The sequence below is a fragment of the Trichosurus vulpecula genome, chromosome 3 (assembly GCF_011100635.1).
Source record: "Trichosurus vulpecula isolate mTriVul1 chromosome 3, mTriVul1.pri, whole genome shotgun sequence".
NCBI lineage: Eukaryota > Metazoa > Chordata > Mammalia > Diprotodontia > Phalangeridae > Trichosurus > Trichosurus vulpecula.
The window spans coordinates 151,929,648-151,954,838 of NC_050575.1; the positions used below are offsets into that span (position 1 = coordinate 151,929,648).

Genomic DNA, 25,191 nt, shown 5'->3' on the forward strand with positions numbered 1-25,191 from the left:
CACTGTCTTCCTGATCACACAAGATTAAAACTTTCCAGTCATCTTTGACTCTTCCCCTTCTCCCACATCTCTATAATTATTTCAGTTGCCGTGGCCAGTCATTTCTGCCTCCACAGTCTCTTGTATCTATCCATCTCCCTCGTGCATAGGACCTTAAGACCTCTCACTTAGATTATTTCAATAGCCTAACTAGTTTCCCTGCCCGCAGTCTCTCTGTTCTCCCATCCATCCTGCAATTCTTCAAAGATCTGCAATTTCATTAGTGTAGGTATTCCGTCCACCAACATAGATTAAAAACTTCCCTGCATCTTAGTAAATGATCTTCAAGAATTGCTATGGCTAAAAAATTTGCAAGCAGCCTGTTGACTCTTTCAACCTGGGTAGGCTGCATCTTGGGAAAAAAACAACATACAATCCATCACTGGACCTCTGTTCAAAGCCTTTCTAGTTTGGGAGACTCACCAGAGTTTGCTCTCTTTAAGAATCCAGGGTCATCTTCCTGCCCTGATGAAGCACCAGAGGAGATCTTCACAAAGATGTCAAAGTAACCTTCCTAGTGATATGGTCTGACATTATCATTCCTCAACTCAAAAGCATTCAGTAGCTTCTGACTCAAAAAGATAAAATACAAACTACTTTAACCTAATGCATCAGGCCCTCTGTGATCTGATTTTAACCCACCTTTACAGCCTTATTTTCCTCTGGTCAGCTTCTCAAACTCTGTTTCAGATAGACTAAGCGATATGCTATTCTTTTATCTTGTCTCATTCCCTCCCACCTCTCTGTACACGACATAGGCCGTCTTCAGTGCCTGGAATGCTCTCTATCCATATCACCACCTTTTCGCATCCTTTTCTTTTTTTAAGGCCCAGCTCAGATTTATCTTCTTTCATGAAACTTTTCCTAAATCCCACTAGTTGAAATGAATCACACACTTCATTTTTAGTCTGGGGCTTTGTGGACTGTCTCTTTTTCCTTCCTGTATCTTTCTCCTTCCTGCATCTTTTTCATATTCTACCTCTTCTCATACTTATTGGTGTGTTTCTTAATGCCTGTTAGATTATCATCTACCTGAAGACAAAGACTGTGCTGTTTTTCCATTGTCGTTTTATCTTTAGGAACTAGCATAGTACCTTGCACATAGGAGATAATTGAAATGAATATTAAAGTTGCCATTGTTGCCAGTGGTTTTGAATCTTCTAGCCACATCTGGATGTTACTTGAAAAGGGTTAATGTGTGATCACTTAGCCCTTTCCATTCTGTGCATATATAAAAACTATTAAATGTCCCTTGGCTCTTTTCAGAAAGGAAATCTTTACCTTTGGCATTATTAGCACCATGCTTTAAACAACCTTGCTAATCTGCATGATATCGTATCAGTCTCCATGTGGGGTAAAAAAGCCTGGGCAAATAGGTTCATGGCCATTCCCGGGGTGCTATATCATTATGGTGGTGGTTGTCTTTTACTACCTCTGACGCACAATATCATCATCCTATAGTTCTGGACCTAGTGTCAGAAAGACTTGGCTTTTCATGCTGTCTCAAAAACTTACTAGTTGTTTGACACTAGTCAAGTCACTTAACTTTTCTAGGCCTCAAATCCCTCTTCTATAAAATGAAAGTGTTATAGACTCAAGCTCTCATCTAGTTCTAAATCTATGATTTTATTTTTTTGAGAATTAGATTCCTAAAACTAAATCTTTTTGGGGGTTTTTAGTCTATAGAGTGAAAAAGAGTAACTAAAGAGTAGGTGGTATTGCCTATGAAACAGCAAAGCCAGTGGTTTATTTAAAGCAGAGTGAGGAAAGAGCACTGCTTGGGTTAAGGAAGTCGAAGGAAGAAAAAGCATAGCGCTGAATTCACTTTCCTACCAGATAGTTGTTTTACTTCGAGTTTTGATGGTTGTGATTTCAACCAGAGAAGCTGTTTTTCTACAGAACTGCAGTTTGGTGTAGTAGACAGCACTAGAAGAAGGCAGGAACTCTAGGCTATGCACCTAACATGCTGTGTGACTTTAGGCAAGTCACTCAATTTCCTTTGCCTCAGTTTTCCCACCTGAAAAATGAAGCGTTTGGATTATGTGATCTATATGGCTCCTTCCAGTGCTACTGTTCAATTTTAAGGAAGCAAGATACAGCAAAAATTCAGTGCTTAGTAAAGGTGCTGTGCTAAGTCCTAAGGGATAACAAGACAAAACAATCCCTGATTCCAAGCCTTATACTGAGGGGATACAGCAGGTCTACAGATAAGTAAATACAAGGTAATTTGAAATGGGCTAGAATATTAATGACTGTGGGGCCAAGGAAAGGTTTCCCAGAGGAGTTCTCACTTGAATTGAACCTTAAATGGAGATAATGTCAAAATAAGGTAAGAAGTGCTTTCTAGTCATGAAGTGTGGCATATGCAAGTTCCCAGGCATGGAAGACAGAATGGAGTCTGAAGAGCCCACAGTTCAGTTTTATTAGACTGCTTGAAAAGGAGCAGTATGTAATGGGCTTAGAAAGGTAGAGTGGAGCTGGATTTTGGAGGGCTTTTATGGCAGCTAGACAGCATGGTGTATAGAGCACTAGGCCTAGAGTCAGAAAGACTCCACTTTCTGAGTTAAAATTCAGCTTCAGACAATTACTAGCTGTGTGACCCTGGGCAAGTCACTTAATCCTGTTTGCCTCAGTTTCCTGTCTGTAAAATGAGCTAGAGAATGAAATGGCAAATGACTCCAGTATCTTTGCCAAGAAAAACCCAAATGGGGTCATGGAGAGTTGGACATGGTGGAAGCCTTTGAAAGTTTTTTATTAGGGCAGTTATATGATTAGTCTTGTGAATTAGCCTAATAAATATTATTTTGGCTATATGGAGGATGGATTGGGAAAACAAAGACACTGGAAATGGGAAAACCAGTTAGTCTCATGGAGTTGCCTAGATGGGGGTAATGAAGGTTGGCAGTTTTTCTTTGGAAGATGGCTATGTTCTATCAATGTCCAAAACCAGTTTTTAATAAATAAGAAATGTTACAGCTCACATCAATGCTTTAAAGTTTGCAAAATTCTTTATGTACAATATATCTCATTTAAGCCTTCCATTAGCCTTGTGAACCAACCACCCGCAGTTTTGCTGCTTGCATCTTGTAAGTGGAAAAATTGAGCTTCAGAGAGATTTGGTGTCTTACCTATATCTTACCTACTTACCTGGCTGGTAAATGTTAAGATAGGATGAACCAGTCTCTCTAGACTCCCCTTTCAAAAAGAACATTTTAATTATCTACAAAGTGAATGAATAGCATGTCTGAGTGGGTAAATGTTGAAATATACCTGTAATGTAAATAAGAAAATAGATTTATAAAACATGTATCCTAGAGAAGAGATTACCTTTTTTGTCAACTAAAATAAATATATTGTGAATTAATTTTATCAAAGACTTTATAGAATTATATAAATTAGACTAACTGACTTTTGAGTTTCCTTCCAACTCTGAGATTCTACTGAAGTGATTTGTTTTTTTCCCCAGCTTTATGCTCTGAGAGAACAGGGCTCCTGACATACTTATTTGAATTCTGGGATTAGAAGAGACATCAGAAATCACCTATTTCCATGATGCCTGGCACAGTGCCTTGAACATACATAACAGACACTGAAGAAATATTGATTGATTGATGGATTGACATGGGACTCTGTATTCAGTAGGCTGCCTTACATTCAGAGAACACTCAGAGTAAAAAGGTACCCAACATCTCTCTGCATGGATCATCATCCACTATCTTGATAATCATTGCCTCATGGCAGAGAGACACTATTGATTCTCTTATGCTTACCCTTCATTTTCTCAGTAAAAAACATCCAGAACCAGATTCTTCAACCACATCGTACATACCTTTGTTTTAGTTCTCCCCTTGCTTGCATGTGTGTATGCGTGTATGTGTGTACACACATACCAGCTCAAGTGCAATGGTTCAAGCTTGTTAGTTTGGTCTCTTAATTAAATGTGGGGAAAATAGGAAGATGTAGAAGTCACATCTGGATGCAGATCATCTGATACTGGCAACCCCTTCTCTGTTGTCATGATTGGCCTAATGTGGAGAGTGTTTCCCTGCTTGACTCTGAGATGGCTCCTCAGGCCAGGTACTCTGGGGAATGCCATGTACACAAAAGGCAGCCCTGATTATGCTGATGAGGTGTCACCAAGATGGCGGAGAGCAGTCTTTATGCCTGTGGTAGAAGTGGGGTCTCTGCTCTGTGTGCCCTCAACCACAATTCCCGAGCAATAGTAAATTATCACTGGGGCTTTGGCCAGCCTTAACTGCAAGTCATGTTGAGATGCAACCGAAAGAGAACATTGGTTGGGGGAGAGAGAGGTCCATACAAAGGAGTGAATTATAACAAAGAGCCCTTTTTCTGCTTCAGTTCTTGTGCAGAAAACATATGTTCAGCGATGCAGGCAGCAGTTGGGTTAAAGACACACTGTAGGGCTGCAGACAAAAGGCCTGCTCTCTTCCCGCATTCACAATGTTTCCAAACATATTCACTTGTCTCACTTGTTAGGGACTGAGCTGTCAGCTGGATCCTCTTGCAAGTGTGATTTCTTTTTCCCCCTGCTTCCTTTCAAAGGCCTTTCCCCCCCCTCTTTCCCTTCCCCCCAATGTTTTACACTTCATATAATCCAGTGTGTATGGCAGACCCACTTCATTCTTTGTGTTATTGATGTTTGGGTGATGGAGGGAGCTGTTCTGAGGGAGAATCTGGCAAAAGGGTAACCTTTCACTCACCCAAGAATCTGAAGGTGCTAAGCCACTTTTATTCCAAACATCTTGAGTGGCTCAGTCATTTAATGCTGGGTGTAGCTAGCTGACTGTGCTTTACCGTTAAAGCCTAGCTAGGATAGCAAAATTTCCTCTGAAATATCAGCTGTTCATGCCCATTTTTTAGGAGTGGGGAGCTAGTTGTATAGGTGGGAGCTATTGCCTTTTTTAAAAAAATGAATAGACATAGATAAAAAGATAACAATGAGGCCATTAAATATCCAGACACAAGGTTATTGTAAAAATAAATCAGAAACCACTATAGCATTTGTTATGCAGAATGTGTATGTGTGTATATGTATGTGTGTGTGTGTCTATGCGCACACACATATATATGCATATGTGTGCGTGGTATGTGTAATATATGAAATGGTGTAAAGAATCTACTTTTAACTCTTCATTGGAAAGTAATTTATAGGGTAATGATGTGTTTTAAAACTATTTGCTTTCTTTACTAAGGGTTATACAGGAATGAAGCTTTATGGTATTGCAATCTCATAGGGTGATAAACAAAGGGCTAGAATTTTTAGGACTAAAAGTTCTAATCTTTTCTCTGCCTCTAATTTGATCTGGCATTAGATATTCCTGTGTGCAAAATGTGGTGAATACTATTAACCTACCTCATAGGATGGTTACTAGGTCATAAGTGCTTATAAATATAAATTTATATAGAAATATTCCTTCATAAAGAGTTTTCTAGTCTAAAAGTACTGTCTTAACACCTTAGCTTTTGTAGTATTATTTTTTAAAATATAGTTTAGACTTTTAAAATGCTTTTGTTTTTTTGACCTTAACATGCTTACAAGTGAACACAGATACATGTATCCACATGTAAACACACACACATCGTACATTTCATAGTCTTATTCATTTAAATTGCTCACTCTAGAAGTTGTTGGTATTTTCCTAGGAATAAAAGGAATATCCCTTTGGCTTGCATCTCTAAATGTATTGTTAGCTGACTTCAGCAGCAGGGGAACTTACAACCCTGCTGGTGAATATTGAGGCAGAGAGATTTCCCCATATATGGTTTCCTTGGGTGTGAGGATAATTTGGACATCTAGAAAATCCACAGACAAAAACTCATATAAATATTTTCTAATAGAAGGTGCCAAGAAAGGCATCCCTGCCAGCATGTGTCAGAACTGCCAAAAGGACTGTGCTGATGGGATTAAACTTTTTAGCACTGTCATTTGAAAATCCTTGAAAAGAAAACACTGTGGAAATATTCCCCCCCTTCCCCTCCTCCCCCCAACTGGAAGTAACTGTCTGAAAAGATTTTAATAGTGGATAAAGCTAATCGACTGCCACGTGTGACACTGACATTGCGTCTGAGCCTGAACCTTCCTCTTTTGCCTGGCATGGAGTGTCACACTCAGCAAAGAGTAGAACAACTGGAAAATAAATTGATATTCTTTCACAAATTGAGTTGGATTTTACTGAATGAGGAGAAAAAGAGTCGAGGAGAATAACAGTTTTTCTGAAGTTTTTTTTTCCTCCTGTGTATGGTTTCTTTCAAGGAGGCTAATGTTTGAGATGCTAGAGTGACTCCTATCCTCTTGGAAAAAAAAATAATTATGCCATTCCAGTTCCCCACGAGTCAGCCTTTATTATATAAACTCCATACAGACAGTGAGTAAGGGTAGAATATACTGAACCTTCAACAAATCTATTAGGCCCTCTATGGCAAGAAACTTGGAAATGGCAGGAAAGAAAGAACAATGATTCTGTAAACTCTACAAAGGTCAGAAAAAGGCTTTCAGTAAGTATGCAGAGGCTAGAAATCAAATCCCATTTCCTATCATAAGAAACCAGTTGTTTTAGCAGCAGTGGTTAATGTACTGTATGTGAAAGATTTAAGACTAGTTGGAAAGCTTTGCTTCTGTTTTATTAGGCTGCTATTGAAAAGCCAACAGCATAACTTCAACTAGGTGCTTTGAGATTTCTTAATGGGCTGTCAAGGGCAAGACACCAGGTCTGTGCTATACTAGCTCTTTCCTGTACATTAAAACAACAGGGGCCAAATGATCACATACAGAAGTATGAATTACTTGATGCTTTCTCTGTTCCATATGGTCAGCCATGTCTTTGGCAATTAATCATGTACAAAATCAGTTGAGTGCTCTCCGAAGCATTGAAGTCAACATTTAGTTGTACCTGTGCCAGTGGGGGCAGTGGGGTTGCAGGCGTGAAATAGCAGGATGAGGAGTTGCTGGCGCCAAAGCTAGAGCAGCTGGCTTCTATAAACAACACTTTTTTCCTCTCCACTTTTTTTTTTGTATTTGCTTTCCCTGACAAACACAAGCCATTTTTTACCCCAAAATCCAAAGCACAAAAGTTGCCAATTGGAATGCAGATGTCTAGCCTCATTCCCTGTGACAGCAGACATAGGCCATGGAAGTTAAATGCCTACAAGTGGTCAGGATTCCTCACGGATGACCATGGCGACCATCTTCCAGTCTGGGTATTCATACATTTACCCACAAGGCTCTAATGGTGGGTATAGTTATGACCAGCTTAAGCTACTGCAGCCATAGAGGTTACTGGGATACAAATAAATGGGTGGGATTCTGGGGTATTACAAATCAAAGATTGAGATGATGTGAAACCTCTTTGAAAAGAACATCAAAATGTTATCTTAAGCCACTTTAGGCCTTTCTTTAGAATCTTATAAGGTAACTAGAATAACATTTGCCCTGACTCATTAGTTGCCTCTCTCGACTACGTGGCAGAGGATGCTAGGAACCCCAGAATTTGTTTTGCTGATCCTTTTCAAGGACTAATAGGTAAATTGTCTTTCTGCCTGCAGACTTCTTTCACTTGAGAAATTAATAATGTGGGTCTTCGAGATGAATTGTACCAAATGCCCCTGTAGTTGGGAATGAAGGGCTTATTTGTTTGTGGACTTCTGGATTTTATTAGCTTTGTGACTTAGTTCTAACACAGTAAGCTTATCTCCTACTTTCCTTATTGGGATTGGGGGGAAGGGGATAGATAGGGAATTATGAAGACAACTGCCTTAAGTAATCCAGTGTTCACAACACCCAATAGTTATTTGGTGTTATCTCTCAGAGGAGGTCATCCAGGATATTTTTCCTCCAATTCAGGAAATGGAGGAAAGTTTCAACACTGTGTAAATGATAGCACCGCCCCCCCCCCAAAACCTCCTGCTCACAGGAGGGGGAGATAAGGCAGGCAGAAGGGCTGAGAGGAGTGTTTATTTATTCTTTTGACCTGAGAACCTAAGCATGGTAGAAATCTGAGGTGATGCCCATCCAGTCCATTTTGGGAAATGTTAAGGCATCACTCAACATTGGACTACAGAGGCCCCACAAGACAACAATCTTTCACTAACTATCATTAAATGAAGGAAGACCTAAGGTCAACCTTTCTTTGATGGGACTGTAGCTATGGTAGTAGGTTTTGTGCTTTTCTTTAGGGGGAAAAAAGTGCTCCTGCCCTTTTAAAGAGGGGTGGTACTGGTTGGGTTTCTGACAGCCCTATGCAGTGTTGATGTGAGGAAATAGCTTTCCTAGCTGATAACATCTTAAACTGAGTTTCTTCACAAGTTGAACCTTTAGCCCTTGTTATCAGTCGGAGCGTATCTTTGTAATTTGTGTGTGTAGAGGGGAAATGGACTCCTAAAATGAGGCAGACACACATAAGAAGTGATAGAAATGGCACAGCTCCCCCCACCACCACTGCCCCAGCAAGGACATTACCCTTTTTTTGTCCCACTGGGATGCTGAAGTTTATGCCCTTGTACTTTAGAAGGACATTAGCTGGACTTTTGCTGAGAAAGCAGGAATAACAAACAGACTTTTAGACTACCATCTTGCTTCTGTGGCTCTTCTTGGGGAGATATATGGTGAATTGGTGAGAGTAGTGCCTCTCTGTGGGTGTGCCAAAGAAGTAACATCTGGGTCAGTTCAAGGACACAATCACATTGGGAAGGAACATTTAAAGAAAAGCTAAATGAAGATCATTATTAATGAACAGAATATTTCCAGATTTGACTCTGAGATTAGCATATTCAACTTCCAGACTGAGTTTTCCTCGAAAGTCTCTCACATAGCTAATTCAGAATGTCCACATTCCTGATTGTATGTTAGTGCAATGAGGAACTATTTTCAGTCAAGTGTAGTGTACATGGCATTTCACATTGCTGATTCTTAATGTATGTTGTATAAATGACTGAATAACAGATACAGTATCAGGGGAGAAATAGTTGAAGTGATTCATTTTAAATTGATAGATGAGGGGTTACAAATTCATGGCTGCATGATCATCTATCTCTTCGAAAGCCCAGATTATTGAGGCAGAAGAAACTAAGGCTCTCTGCAGGTCCTTAGGGCACAGATATTTTTCCTTCCTCACTCTTGCTTAACCAAACCTTGAACAAATGTTTAACCTATTGAGTAGAGAAAGTAAAATCTTCTACTTGATAAATCTTGAAACTTACTGAGATCATAAAGTAATGAATCTTTTAATTTAATTGTCTTTTTTTAACTGTTTGCTAGACTTTATGATATAAGAGAGCATAAAACCTTCTTGAAAGTAGGGTTTGTTTCATTCTTTGTATGTATGTACCTAGCACCTGGGGCAGCTAGGTGGTGTAGTGCTTGGGATACTGGAGTGCTTTGGGGAGTCAGGAAGATTTGAATTCAAATCCTAACTTAGACACTCACTAGCTCTGTGACTCTGGGCAAGTCATTTAATCCCTATTTGCCTCAGTTCCTCATCATTAAAATGGGGACATACTGGAGAAGGAAATGGCAAACCACTTCAGTATCTTTACCAAGAAAACCCCATGGAGAAAATCCACGGGTTCATGAAGAGTCAGACAGGACTGAATAGCAACGACAACAGTAACAACACCCTAGCACCTGTTACAGTGTTTGGCACTTAGTAGATACTTAATAAATACTCGATTGAAAACTAAAGGTGGAGTTAAAAACCTTTATTCTAGCCCTGACTTTACTGCTTACTCGTTGTATGACCTTGTGTAAAATCATACAGCTAGTAAGGATATTGTCTTTATTTGGTTTTTAAAATCTTTTGTAGTCTTGGAGCTTTCCTATTTTTCCAGTCTTACAATTTATTCCCATCCACATACTCTATGATCCAGGGACAGTGGATCCTTTGCTGTTCCTTGTACACTTAACCAATCCAGGACTGTTTTCCCATCAATAAGATAAGGAGATTACACACAATAGGAGTTAATTAATGTTTCTTAGTTCCTCTTAGCCCTCCCCCACTTTTGCTTGCTACCCTATTACTGTCCTGCGCACTACCATCCTTTCAGTCATCCAGGCTTACAACCGAGTTGTCATCCTCAGTTCCTCACTCTCACCATCCTCCTCCCCTGTCTCACCCCATGTCCAATCAGTTGCCAAGTTCCATTCATTGCACCTTAATAATATCTCTTGTATATGTCTCGTTTTCTCCTCCGATACTGCTACCATCCTGATACAGACCCTCATCACCTCATGTCTGAACTATTGTAATGGCTCACTGGTGTGGTCTCCCAGCCTCAAATCTTTCCCCACTCCAGACTATGTTCCCCTCAGCTATCAAATTGATCTTCCCAAAGCATAGGTCTGACCATCACCCCTGCCCCCTCGTTTTCCCCCTCTCCTTCCACCTGCCCCCCCCTTCAGTAAACTGTAGTAACTCCCTATTATATCCAAGGTCAAATACCAAATCCTCCATATGGCTTTCAGAGCCCTTCATAGCCTGGCCCCTTCTTACTTTTTCATACTCCGTAATGTAGGTATATCAGGTTCCCTGCTGTTCCTCATATAAGACACTCCATTTCCCAATTTTGGGAATTTTGACTGGCTGTCCCCCAGCTAGTCTAGGGGAATTCCCTCCCTCTTCATCTCTGTCTCTTGGCGTTGCTGGTTTCCTTCAAGTCTCAGCTAAAATCTCACCTTCTACAAGAAGCCTTTTGCTATCCCCCTTAATGCCAGTGTTTTCTTTCTGTTGCTTATCCCAAAATTAGCCTCTGTGTGTATGTATATGTGTGTGTATTTGTAATATATAAATATATACATATATGTATTTATAGGTTAATTTTTTATTCCTACCAGAAACATTTCCATTTTAACATGTTTTCTTGGACATAATTCCTTAACTTTTTTCCCCCATTTTTAAGCATTTTTATTTAAAGTTTTGAGTTCCAAATTCTATCCCTCCCTCCTCCCTGAGATGGTAAGCAATAAGATATAGGTGATACATGCGCAATTGTGTAAAACATTTCCATATTATTCATTTCGTACAAGAGGACTTGAATTTTAAAAAATGAGTGAAAGTAAAAATAGCATGCTTCAGTCTGTATTCAATCAATGTCAGTTCTTTCTCTGGAAGCAGATAGTGTACTTCATCATCAGTCCTTTTGGATTGTCTTGGATCGTTTTATTGCTGAGAATAGCTAAGTCATTCACAGTTCTTCATCGAACAATATTGTTGTTACTGTATACAATGTTCTCCTGGTTCTATTCACTTCACTATGCATCAGGTCATGTAAGTCTTTCCAGGTTTTTCTGAAATCATCCCATTTGTCATTTCTTAGAGCACAATAATATTCCATTACAGTCATATACCACAGCTTGTTTAGCCATTCCCCAATTGATGAGTATCCCTTTGATTTCCAGTTCTTAGCCACCACAAAAAAAGCTGCTATAAATATGTCTTTTTCTCTTTTTTGGATGTGTTTGGGATATAGACCTAGCAGTTGTATTGCTGGATCAAAGTTTTATAACCCTTTGGGCATAGTTCCAAATTACTCTCCAGAGTGGTTGGATCAGTTCACAACTTCACCAACAGTGCATTAGTGTCCCAGTTTTCCCATGTCCCCTCCAACATCCAACATTTTCCTTTTTTGTCATATTAACCACTCTCATAGGTGTGAGGTAGTGCCTCAGAGTTGTTTTAATTTGCATTTCTCTGATGAATAGTGATTTAGAGCATATTTCATATGACTATAGATAGCTTTGATTTTGTTGTCTGAAAGCTACCTGTTCATATTCTTTGACCATTTATCAGTTGGAGAATGACTTGCATTTTTAATAAATTTATAAAATATTTATAATTTTTCATAAACTCAATTTTCTGCATATTTGAGAAACGAGGCCTTTATCAGAAACACTTATTGCAAACATTTCCCTCTGGTTTTCTGCTTTTCTTATAATTTTAGTTGCATGGGCTTTGTTTATGCAAAGATTTTTAAATTTTATATCATCAAAATTATCTATTTTACATTTTGTAATGCTCTCTATATTTTCTTTGGTCCCAAAATCTTCCCATATCCATAAATCTGACAAATAAATGTTTCCATGCTCTCTTAATTTGCTTATGGTATCACCCTTTATGTGTAAATCTTGTACCCATTTTGACCTTATCTTGGTATACAGTGTCAGATGATGACCTATACCTAGTTTTTGCCATACTGTTTTCCAGTTTTCCTAGCAGTTTTTGCCAAGACAAATAATGAGGTTTTCTTCCAAAAACTTAGATCTTTGGGTTTGTCACATACTAGATTACTATGGTCACTTACTCTAATGTAATTTGTACTATATATATTTTTTGTATTTAGTTGCTTGCATGTTGTCTCCCTCATTCAATTGTGAGCTCCTTGAGAACAGTGATAGTCTTTTGCTTTTTTGGTATCTCCAGCACTTAGCAAAGTTCCCAGCACATAGTAGAACCTTAATAAATATTCGTTGACTTGAATGTTATCATAATAGATTTTTAGACCTGGAAGGAACTAGACATTATCTTACTTAACCCTTTCATTTTGTTGATGAGGAAATTGAGACCCATAGAGGGGAAAAAACTATATTAAGGGTAGTAAGTTATTTTGGAATTGTCTTTTATAGCTGATTTATGAACCACAAGAAAATTGGTATCATTTCTTGAATTCAAACTAGGTATTCTGACTCCAAATATAGAAATCTTTCGACAATGTCATACTGCTATAAGCTCTATCAATCAACCCTGTTAGTCTCCTTTTGTAATATAATGTTCAGTTCGGAGTGCCACAGATTAGAAAGGACATTGATTAGTTAGAGTGTGTCCAGAAGAGGGCAAAAGGATGGTAAATGGCTTTGAACCTATGTCATTTGATGAATAGTTGAAAGAATTGGGGATATTTAGCCTGGAGAAGGAAAGACTTAGGGTAGAGATGATAGTAGTCTCAGTTATGTGGAAGAGAGATTAGATTTGTTCTGTTTGGCTGTAGAGGGAAGAGCCAGGAATAATGGATAGACTATGCAAAGAGACTTATTTAGTCTTGGTATAAATTAAAATCTAATATTAGAGATATCTCAAAGTGGAATTAAATGCCTCAAGAGGCATCTAAGTCCACCCTCTCAGGCAGAAATTGAATGTCAGATTTTCAGCTGTGTTGTAGTAGGGATCTTTTTTCGGGTATGGGTTGGACTGGGTGGCTCTCAAAGCCCTTTACAACTCTGAAATTCAGATTCTTTTTAAATTTTTAAATTTGTACATTCAAAAGAGTATAGCATCTCATATTATCTTTGGAGTTATATCCTTTCTCAATAATACTGCCATTGTCAAAAATACCTTTGGAATTCAAAAAATTATTTTGGAATTGCCTTTTATAGCCAATTTATGAGCCACACAAAGAAATTTGCATCATTCATATTTTATAATCAAACCAAATTTTTACCGAAAAATTTTACTCAGCTCGATCACCTATCTTACCAGTTTCTTACTGGACTCTTTCAGCCAATTCCAAAAATCAAAACCATCATCAAATATTTGACATCATTGAAGATGTTTTTTTAATATGCTACAGGCTCCTTGTGCGTCTGGATAATGTCTAGTATACAGTTCTTCTGATGGCATCATGGTTCTCATATGGCATATCGTTCCCAGTTCTCTAAATCAAGAGAGACATTTAGAAGTTACTCATTCTCTGAGTTCTTGATGATACACAGGTTGAGGTATTTGAGTTTTTTAGTTTTGCTTTGAAGAATAGAATACTTAGTGACATTCCTGTTGAATTGTCACAGATCCAGAGTCAAGGAGATTAATTAAGTTTGAGATGAAACTGAAGGAGAGAATGTGATTGGTTCCAACCTGCTCCTTGTGGATTGTGGCTTGAGGCTTGTCAATATTTCCGTGCTCCCCTAGGTTTTGAACTCAGTCAGAAAGAGTTACTATGGCATGAAGCTTAACCTACAAATTATTTCTCTCAGCAACGCTGTACACTTTTCCCAAGTTTTGAGACCAGGCTGTTTTAGGCTCTGGAAGGAGTGAGGATATGTTGATATTTTCAGATTTATGATTCTCTTGAGACAGCCCTGTCATCCATGCTGCTGCTCATGGGTAAATGGCCTATTAATCTTTCCTAGGTGAAGTCAAATTTGGAGGAGATGATACCCTAAGAAGAGGAAAATATCACCATTAAATGCCTTAGGAAAACATGCTGTCTTGGCAATCCAAAGTGTCCTTTGGTGTCTTTAGTGCAGTGGGTCCTTTTCATCCTAAATTTTAAAAGAATGAGAGTGATGTCTTCACCTTGAGTATTGTATTTTAGAGTCTATAAAGTTATTCCTGACCCACCCTTCTTTTGTTGTTTTTTCATTGCAACCATGGTTATTTCATTCATCCCAAGAACTCTCCCCCGCCTGTCATCTTTATATGTTTGATACATGCTAGGCATGGGCTTGAAAAGTTGTATATAAATGAAATTTTTGGAACTTGAATAATCATTTGACTAGGTTAGAGAAGGTGAGCATTTAAAAGAATCCTGAAGCTAATTCATTTATAAATGAAAGACCCTTTTTGTGGATTGAATAATCCCTTACCCTCTGTTAGTTTGGGGAATTGTTGTAGTTTTTATTCTTTAATACACCAGGGTTTCTTAAAGTCAAACACATATAAATATCTCTTTTCCTCTGGAGTGCTTCTTTTTCATATCCCTTCTTAAATCTATCCTTTTTTCCCTGAACCTGTCCAGGGTTCCCCTGAAATAAAGTAGCTGTAGGTGACTTCTAAATAATGTGAAGAATAAAGTCTCCTAGATACTGGGAGTTAGAGCTTTATTATCTATTTTTTTCTACGTTTTTAGGCCACTGGCTATTATAATTTGTAGTCTCTTACTGTAGCCATGCCAACTAGGATGGAACAACAGAGCCTGGAATCTGAAAACAATCAGGCTATAGGCAACTAGGACATATAAAAATTATAAAGCTAATAGGAGTACAACTCATGTCATCAAACATGCCATTCTTATGCAGGAAAGTATAGGAAGAAAGTATATGAATTTGGGGACCTGTTAGGTTGGGAAAAGATCTTTTGGAAAGTATCCATCACTTCTGCCATACCAAGATGAAATGTTATAAAGTAAAATTTCCTAATAACATAGGTAAATCTCTAAACCTTTCCCCCCCCAAAATTAGAATACATTTGCAAAAGAAACTTTAATTATTAAGGGAATGACAGTGATTTTTTAAAAATTATCTAATTCCAAGGAGAAATAACCTTTTTATAGAAATGTATTTATGTTCTTAATTACATTGATGGGATTCCTCTGATGTGTATATTTGAATCTGTTTTAGCATTTTTGATTTTGGGGTAAAAATAATATACACTTTCAAATGTGGAAGAAGGGCTAAAATAACCCTTTGTTATCCATTACAGCTCTCATGTTAAGTATACATGAGTTAAGTTATACATAGCCAAGGAAACAGGCTTTTGTTTGTTTGAATACTCTTTGAAACTGGGCCTCTTTGGAATTAGACATGCTTTAGATACTTGTTGGTGTCAGCTTTTGAGCAGTGGGATTGCCTGAAGAGGCCATGCAATTTGGTTCTGCAGCCGAGGTCTGAAAATCCTGCTGCCAACCAGTTAAAGTGTGTCCAACAGAGCCCTGATGGAAGCCCCCTTGTCCTTGGAAGATGAGGGTATAAAGAGATTATGCAGATTATAAAGAGATTATATAAAACTAGTGGAAGGGCAAATTATTCTGGGATTTTCATTGTAAAAATAGTTTTATGGACATAAATTGGGTGAAGAAATTACAGAGTATTTAAGACACCAATGTGGAGACTTTTCTCTAACAGTTTTTGTGTTAAGAATATTGCCAAAAGACACAGTTCAAATGTAGAACAACTGTCTGACAGCTTTAGATTCTCCTCTTCAGTTTATGTGAAGTTAGATGCATATGTTTAAAAAAGTGTATGCTTGAAACAAATAGGCACTGCTCAAATTTAAAGCTACACATGTAAAGTTTTATTTTAATATTTTTGTATATTTTGTAGCGATCTTAACATACATATAAACATATATATAAACATACATATAAACCAAAAGGCTTCACAGTTTTGTTGGGATCAGGTGAAAATGATAATTACATGAGTATTGAATTTTCTTACTCGAAGTCTGCACATGGTAAGGGGTGTTTAGGCCTTGACTATTCAAAGAGGCTTTCCCCTCCTACAACTGGGTAAAGGTTGTAAATACGAGTATGTATATGCTCAACTTTGAGAACAATTTCCTTCTGTTGCCATGATCATAGAATAAACGGTTCCCCAAAAAATTGTTAGTCCCTTATAGCTGAACTTTTATCTGTCTTTAAAGATGCCTTAAACTCATTTTAAATATGAATATAATTGTATATGCAGTAGATTTTCAAATCTGGAAAATGTCAGTTTGGATATCATATAATCCTTGCATTCTGTACTTATTTATTTCTTAGCAAGATCTTGGTTTTGTTTTGTTTTGTTTTTTTCACCAACCAAGGAGAATGAGGGAAAGAAGAAAAAAAAATCATTGGCATGGCTAGGAATAGAAATTAATGATTCAAAGAAGAGAGACAGTGCAGAAAGCCACAGCTGGTAGCAGGAAGTGGAGAGAGGGAAAGTCAAAGACTTCTTTTTTAAAAAGGCAAAACAAACAACTCACAGAGAAGCGTACGTGAAAATCATTTCTAATAATAGCTTATGCTCAGCAGCTCAAAGGGAAAAAAATAGGCATATGTGTTGAGAAAATGAAAGGGAGAATGCACAATGTGTTACTTAAGGCAATGGAACTTTATAGGTTACCTTATGTGCCATGTACATTGATTAAATACCAAATATATGGTGCCCATTTTTGACCATCATTTACTGTATTGATTTGTTAGCAGTGGAACTGTAATAAAAAAAGCCATTGATTTACTGTCCTTATTTGCTTATGGGCTTTTTTATTAATTTTATGTTTTTCTTCCTCTTTTCTTTCTTTCTTTCTTTCTTTTTTTTTATCATTTTTCTTAGACAAATGCAGTGCTTTGTGAAATCAGAAAAGAGGGATGGCCCATGGAACAAAAGAATGAAATTATAACAGATTTACTTGCTTTGCTCACCACACGACAGGAGCTGCGAATGGAATGGTGTATGAGGTTAGACCTCTAATTAAATGGTTCTTTTTGTTTACTGAAGTCCACAAGCAGAATTAGCTGAGGAGCTTCCTTGTTGCTGGCTCAGTCCTTTTCATTGGAGGGCCTATGGAAAAAAAAAAGTACAGTCAAATGCTTTCTGGAGAAGCTTACTTTATTTATTGTGGCTTGTGTCGTGTGTGTGTGTGTGTGTGTGTGTGTGTGTGTGTGTGTGTGTATGTGTGTGAGAGAGAGAGAGAGAGAGAGAGAGAGAGAGATTGATATTTAGCTCTTGGCTTAATATGTAGCACAGATGTTTACATTCTAAGCATAATGTACCTGATGCTGAAAAGCCGGTTTTACCAACACATTGAAAACCAATGTGGATAGAAGACTGGAAAAGACTCATAGTGAGTGCTCTTACAACACTTGATGAAGAATGAATTGCTTGAAAATTTTCCCCTGGTATGTTTTTCTGTCTCATTTGTGAGATGTTAAGTAAGTATGAATTAACCATCAGGTTACCTCAGTTTCTTTGCATATGAGCTTGATTGTGCTTCAGTGAACTCTTAATTTTGTTGAGGCTTCCACATAAGTTTCCATATGGTCAATTTTCCTAGCATTTCTGATGCTATATTTTAACATTAGCTTATTCAGTGTATAATTTTAGAAATGGAAACATACACTGTTCCCCAAAATATTTGATTTATAATGTAGAATTTTTGTTGCAAAGAACTTTGATGTTGGTATATATCTCTATGTAGGAAAGTGGAGTTGAAGACTGTGCTATATATTGTAGTTGGAGTCTTGCTAATTACAGAAAGCTATGTCTAGTAATGAGGTATATCTCTTCATAAACACAATGTTCTCAGAACAAAGTTCTGCAATTGATAGTTCAACTAGTATCAATTATAAAAAATTAAGAGACTAACCTAAATCACAAAGATATAGCATAGTTTCATCAAAAACAGACCATGTCAAACCAACCTTAATTCCTTTTTTGACTGGGTTCCTAGACTGCATGGGTAGCCGTCATTTATCTAGATATTAGTGAAGAAGTTAATAAAATCTTTAATGCTGTTTTGGTGGACAACATGGAGAGTTGGAGACTAGATAATAATGTAGTGGTTAGGGAGATTTGGAACTAGTTGAATGACTGGATCCAAGGTGTCATTATTAGTTCAATGTCAACTTCTTTGGAGGACACCTGTGGAATGTCCTTAGGATTTGTATTTAATCTTATTCTGTGTAATGGTTCTACCGAAGATTTAGATAAAGGCATAGATGGCATGGTTATTGAATTTTCAGGGGACACAAAGCTGGGATGGATAGCTAACATGTCAGATGGCAATGTCAAGGTCTCAGTAGTCTTGAACCCAGAACTGTATCAGTGAAAGTTAAATTTAACAGGAGGGATAAACATAAAGTCTTACATTTCTTCAATAAATCATGTTGAAAAGATCGAGGAGATATAGTCAGACAGAAGTGCTTGAAAAAAATCTTGAGTTTTCATGGACTATACATGTAATACAAGTGAATAGTGTGTTGGGCAGCCAAAAAGCAGCTATGATCTTAGGCTATATTCAGAGGCCACGTGGCCATTCTGACAGAAGATGCTAGTCATTGATAAACTGAAGAGTTTTCAGAACATGACAGTCAGGATAACAGAAAGCATCAAGATCATACCATATAAAGATTTTGGATGAAGGGACAGGGGATGTTTAGCCTGAAGAAGAAAAGGTTTAGGGGGAAATGTGATAACATTCTCCAAGTATTCAGAAGGCTGGTTGTCATGGGGTAAAGGGGGTTGTACTCATACTATTTGGCTCAAGAAGGTAGAATTAGGAGCAGTCTGTGGATGTTGCATCAGATATGGGCTTGTTTATAGAGAAACTTTTTTGGTAACAAATTGGAATGGGCCACCTCGTGAAGGCCCTGTGTTCCTTCTTGTTCACTCTTGGTTTTCAAGCCAAGCTAAGTATCAATCAGTGTGTTAATTGGCACACACTATGTGCCAAGCATTTTGTGCTGGGAAGACTAGGACAAAAATGAAACCATGCCTGTCCTAAAGGAGCTGGTGGGGAGCAGGGAGGAGAGGGAGACTATTCAGATTATGCAAAAAAGTCAACATAACTTTGGCAGGGTAAGGAGGAGACACACTAGCAGTTGTGAGTACTTGTGAGCTATGTCAAGGAGTGGGTTCTTCTCTGGGGTTTCTTCCAGTAGAATGTAAGTTCCTTGAGGGGATGGAGATGGTTTTATTTTTGATTTGGTATCCCCAGTGCCTACCATGGTGCCTGTTATATCCTAGGTGCTTAGTAAGTACTTGATGAATTTCAGCTCTCAGGTTCTTTGCTTCCTGGGATTAAACTAGGCAAGATAGGTTTTTCCAAAGAAGGAGACACTCAGGAGAGCCAAGTGTCAATGGTATATGAGTGCCTTTCATTTTTATTTCAGAGAGATGAGTGAATCCATCCAACTTGAATTGCAATGATTAAATAATTTTCTGATTTGTTGTTTTTTCTCTTAAGCTTGAAGACTTTAAACTGTTTTATTTTTTAATTGGTCTGTTTCTAATACTAGTTTTAAAAATGAAATGTCATTTGGAGACATCTAGGTCTTCTTCTGTTTGACCCTTTCAGTTCTGGACCTTCCCTTCTACCGTCTCCAGTCAGCCTCATTAAAAGAAAAGATGGGCAAGGAGCAGGGAAGAGAGTGAAGATAAAAGCCTTCTACCATCTCCACCACCTTCTCCCTTATACCTCAGGAGAAAACAGAACAAAACAACCCCCCCCCCAAAAGTCAGCCTTACACAGAGAAAGCATAAATGTGAGAATGGATGTCTTTTGGAGAGTGCATTTGGTTTGTTAACAATAGTTTCCTAATACACCAAATCACCGGGCTGCATGACAAAAATAGCTTGTTTAAAAGGAGTCTGGTTACAGTGTTTCTGGCTTTTACTTACTACTAACAATTTAATCAGGAGTTGGAGCCAGTGCTGAAGTAGATGTAGTCTAGTCTCTGAAACAAAAATGTTAAAGTACTTTGTGGCGTGAGGGGGTGGTGGGGTGTGGAGAGGAGAGAGGCAAGAGAAAGCTTAGCAAAAGACACTGTGCAGGCCTCTTTAAAACTAAACACCTGAAAGAATATTTCAAGAGGGCAGTGCCTTGAGAGCTCAGATAGTATCCTTAGGGTATTAAATAACTATAATCCTTCCCCCACCCCCATCATTTGATGTTTCCCATCCCAGTGACCTATCTAAGAGTCTCATCCATATGAACCACATAAACAGACTGTTACCGTACACCTCCTCCCTTTTTCCCATCAAAGCTTCAGCTGGATGTCTGGAATGAGGCACTGGCTATGGTAGCCATCAAGCATGTGGTGGTGAAAGTTATAAAACATCCGCCACACTGCTTGCTGAGCTGCCTGGGTTTTAGAGATCAGCCTATTGTGTACTTTGGAATTACATGAGAAAAATGTGCTTGGACAGGAAATAATTAGCACTTGTCAAAGGCCAAGCAATAGGTTACAGTATTTTACTTTCAACAGGCTATCAGGGGATCAGCTAGATTAGATAATAGAATTTTTTTTTCCTCTGGAAGTTAAATACAGATGACTCTAATTACCTTATATTGCACATTAGAGAACTCATTATGAAGAGTATAACTTTGAGAAATATAGGTCAACCAAGTCACAGCAGCTGGCAGAAAGTTTACCGTAGGCCTACTGTAATATAACGATTTTGAGTCTCTTGACAAGCTCCTATGCAATACTGAGACTGGACAGGGTGGGATTGGGGGACAATGTATTGGCTTTCTGTTTTATTTTTCAAGATGGAACATCTAATATACTCATCAAATGTTGGCATGTCTTCTAGGCTAGGAGCTTGTTGGGCCATTGTTTTGGCCTATCCAAAGAGTCTTGAACAGGAAGCACATGTGTCTGGAGGATTTAGCTTTTAAGTAAGGCGACTGACTGTAGGCAACCCAGTGTGTCGCAGTGCCATCGTTTATCCCAAAGATGCATTTGAGTGCTAAGGGTTTCTATCCTTAAGGCTAATGACCCCACAAACAACTGTCTTCAAATAGGCTTATCGGGGATATTTATTCACTTTTGCCGGATTGAAGGATCCAAAGTACATCAGGAAAAAACTGAATGGGGGGAAGTGTTAACAGAAGTGATCCAGAATTTCTGAAGATTTAGGTTTGTTTATACTGTCTACTAGTGTCTGATGGACAAGTTGTTATAGCTTTTAAAGAGCTAGGCAAGCCCTCTGATCTGACCCCTTCTTGACCTCTGCTTCCCAAAGGTCAGTCTGCAGCTAATAAACTATGAGGTTCTTAAGGTCTACTGTAGGAAGAAACAGAAAAGGAACAGCTGGGAGACTTGTGTGGACTGAGCATCCCAGGGTAGTCTCCTTTAGGGTCATTCTCTGATAATGAAAATGATTACCAAATTATATGGAAGTTTAACAGCAATAGTGAGTGAGAGAAGGGTGGAGCCCAGTGTATTAGGTTTGATAAATGAACTGTGAAGTGGCCCATCTGGCTCTCGACAGCTTTTTTTTCTCTTTCCCTACCAAGGGGAACCATTTTAAAATAACAGCAGTACATATAGAATCAATGACCCATACAAGGAGCTGGGATAGATTAAGATTTAATGGTGACAGTGAAAGAATTATCATTTGAAAAGGATGACAAAGAAAAGGTACAGTTCAGTGTCTGTGTCTGATCTGCTCTTACCAAAAATTCAATGCTTTTGTTTATATTAAACAAGCCTAGGCATCTTCCCAAGGCTGCCTTTCATTAGCATATTTAGTACTTAAGGTATGTTTGAAATGTATATTATGTCAAGGCCAAAAATGATTTTATCCAACCACCCCCCAAGTTGCTGAAAACCTTATGATCACTCTTTAATTAAAGGGGTGGGGGGAGTCATTAGAAAAAAGAAACTTTAAAGTAATAAAATCCAAATGGTAAAGGATTGGAAGATGACTGGATAAAAGGGATAGACTTTTGTGTCATTTGCCTTGGATTTGCAAAGAAATATTTTAGTTATTTCATATAATCAGTGCCACAAGTGAATGGAACATAGGTCACAGTGATTTGTTTCTGTGGTTTGTTTCTACTAGGTTATCTCTTGAATTATTCAGGGAATATTTCATTATTTTCTATAGAGCAGTATTTAGGATCACCAAGCAAATTTTTTTCTGCAAAGGTAGCTACTATTTTTCCATGACCATGAAATACAAATTCATTTATTAAGCATTTATTTAGAGCCTTCTGTGTGCAAAGCTTTATATAAAGTGCTCAGCACATTATAGGGATGATGTAGTGATTGAGCAATCAGTATAAAGGATGAAAGAGGAAAAAGTATTCAGGAAATTCCCCATAAGGTGCCATAGAGGGAGAATCTATCTTTAAGTCAAAAATTGAGAGATGTGCTGAGTCTTTGGGAGAAATAATAGGAGCTGTAATTGAAGATCAAGAGTCCTTCTTTCCCTTAGAGCTTGTTGTACTGTTAGGGAGTCAAGTGACTTTTGACAGTGTTTATTGCCTGCTTTCACACAGACAGCAGTTGAAAAAAATTCAAGTTTCATAATGCTTACTTAAGGAATAATTTGCTCTTACAATTCATCTTGTTTTTCATCTTTCGTTTTGATTTAGTTAGTAAAGGCATGTGAATTTCTAATAATCATGGGGGTTAGGTATAGAATAATACAGGGAAAAAGACATTTTAGGAATAAACTTTGTTTTTCTAACTTTCAAGATTATGCCTATTGCAAAACTGCCTGAGAGTACAATACCAAAAACAAAAACATTTGTTAAAGACCACATGAAGCATGAAACCACAAAAACAGTGCAATCAGTTTTAAAAGGCAATATTTTAAAATGGCAGACTTGAATAGACCATCCTTTGCTCAGTGCTGACCTGTAATGTATCCACTACAGACAAAGAGTTTCAGGATATTTGCCTTATTGAGAGAATAAGACTCCAAATGAAGCTGTACATAGCACACAGTCCTAGAGCCCATTGTGGATGATGGAGCAGTGGGAAAACCTACTGCTTGGGGCACCCTTGCCATTCCTGAGCCCAAGGCCAGTTACGGTGTGATAGAGTGGCCGGAAGACCGGCCATCACTAGTCATAACCTCCTTCTTTGCCTTCCCTCTTCCCCTGGGCTTTTTAATTGCTACCCAGTTTGGATGAGATGGGAGTCAATCTTCTAATGCTTTCTAATGCGATGCAGGACCACCATACCTTACTATCCACTTTGCCTCTGCAAGGTACTCTAGGCCTTATAATCTACCCTGCTCCATGTCTTACTGTCCCCTCCCTTGTGATCTGAGCTACTGATGTAACGTAATGAGTCTTGAGCCTTCTCATCTACCCTACCTCTAGACCCTTAGGACTTCTGGGCCTTTCCATCTGCCCTGCACCTTAGCCTTCTTATACATGTTGTCTCCCCCAGTTGGAAAGTGAACTCCTTGAGAGCAGAAACTCAATTTTTCTACTCTTTCCCAAGCACTTAGCAGAGCACTTTGGTATATAATCAGTGCTTCAACAAATGCTTATTCATTCATTCATCCATTCATTCACAGCTGTGCCCAAGTATCCACTGTCTGAGGTCATCCTGACACTGTATCTAGTTGCTTATTGCTGGACTTTGCTTTTGGTGACCCTGTAGTTCTTTGCTTCTGCCATTCACACATATTTCTCTTATTTAAAGCTCTCCAAAGAAGACAGATCAAGTAGTAATAGGTCCAGGGAAGATAGAAAATAATAAGACTGCAACTTGATTCAATATTGGCCATTAACATGCCCATTCTTTGTGTGTACATGTATATTTATTGCTGTGAAACCCTATGTGGCCTTGGCCCTGCCTAGAATTCTCTGGTACAGTTAGGATAAACAACTGAGTATGCTTCCTTGGGCTTAAAAATCTCTGTCCACACATACTTATAACAGTTTTAAAAATGTAGATGACTGTGGCATTTTCTTGTAGAAATTTGTCACAGGCCCATTATCTGTATTTAAAGGAGGCCTTATATATACCCTTAACTCCATCCTAAAATAAAGAATGTTTTATACTTATGATCCCATATGTATCTTTCCATATTAGGCTTAAGCAGCTATAATGCTCCAAAGTTAGAACTTGGTTTGTACCAGAAAAAAAAGCTTGTCTTTTATTCTTCCCCTCTCTTATCTTAACATTTGGATAGAACCTTTAGGTTTCCAAAGCACCGTGATCAAGGCTTCAGTGTCTGCCACTCTTACCCATTCCTTCCTTCTCCTCCTCTTCTTCATGATATGGCCAATTAGTTAAGAGTTGGGTGCTAACTCTGCCCACCTTCATGTCGTTTCATTTTAGAACCTTTCCATTGCCAGCATTGACTGAATGTATCTACCAGAAAGTTCAGCACGTATTTTGCAAGGCTTGTTGATTCTCTAGTTAAGATGTTAGATGGTTTGTAGTGTATGCTGAATTCCGTGGAACACTGTTTGTCATATAAACCAACAGCTGCTTTTAGAATTGATGGCAATGGGCTCTATAAACTCTGATTTGGTTCACAGAATCTCATATATAGAAGGTACCTCAGAGGCTATCCAGCTCAGCCTTCTCTTGAAGACTTCCTGTGAAGGAGAAACTACTACCTCTGGAGGCAGCCTGTTCCACTTTTGAATAGCTCTAATTTGTCAAGAAGTTTTTTTTTTCTTAAATCCCATTAAAATTAAGCCCTTGGAGAAGAAAGGTGGTTTCATATGTGTCTTTATATTCCCTATCTAGCTTGGTACCTTGTACACAGGGATGGGAAATTGACTTGTGATTTCATTGATGTAAAGAACCTCTGCCTCAATGCAGGTCACTATTTTTTCTGCAATTTAACGTCTTAAAGAGCTACTTACAACTGAGAGGTTAAGTAATTAATCTGGGGTTACAGAGTTAGTCTGTGGCAAAGGTAGGGCATGAAACAAAGTCTTCCTGTCTTCAAAGCAAACACTGTGTACA

At 38.2% G+C, this 25,191-nt stretch overlaps 1 protein-coding gene across 1 annotated transcript in view; it reads left to right on the top strand.

Annotated features, from left to right (window-relative positions):
* Positions 1-25,191, top strand: part of FTO (FTO alpha-ketoglutarate dependent dioxygenase) — a 432,232-nt gene that overhangs the window by 231,854 nt on the left and 175,187 nt on the right. The window contains exon 8 of the mRNA XM_036751285.1: positions 17,078-17,202. Coding sequence (XP_036607180.1) covers positions 17,078-17,202 — 125 coding nt within the window. The remainder of the gene's footprint in view (positions 1-17,077; positions 17,203-25,191) is intronic.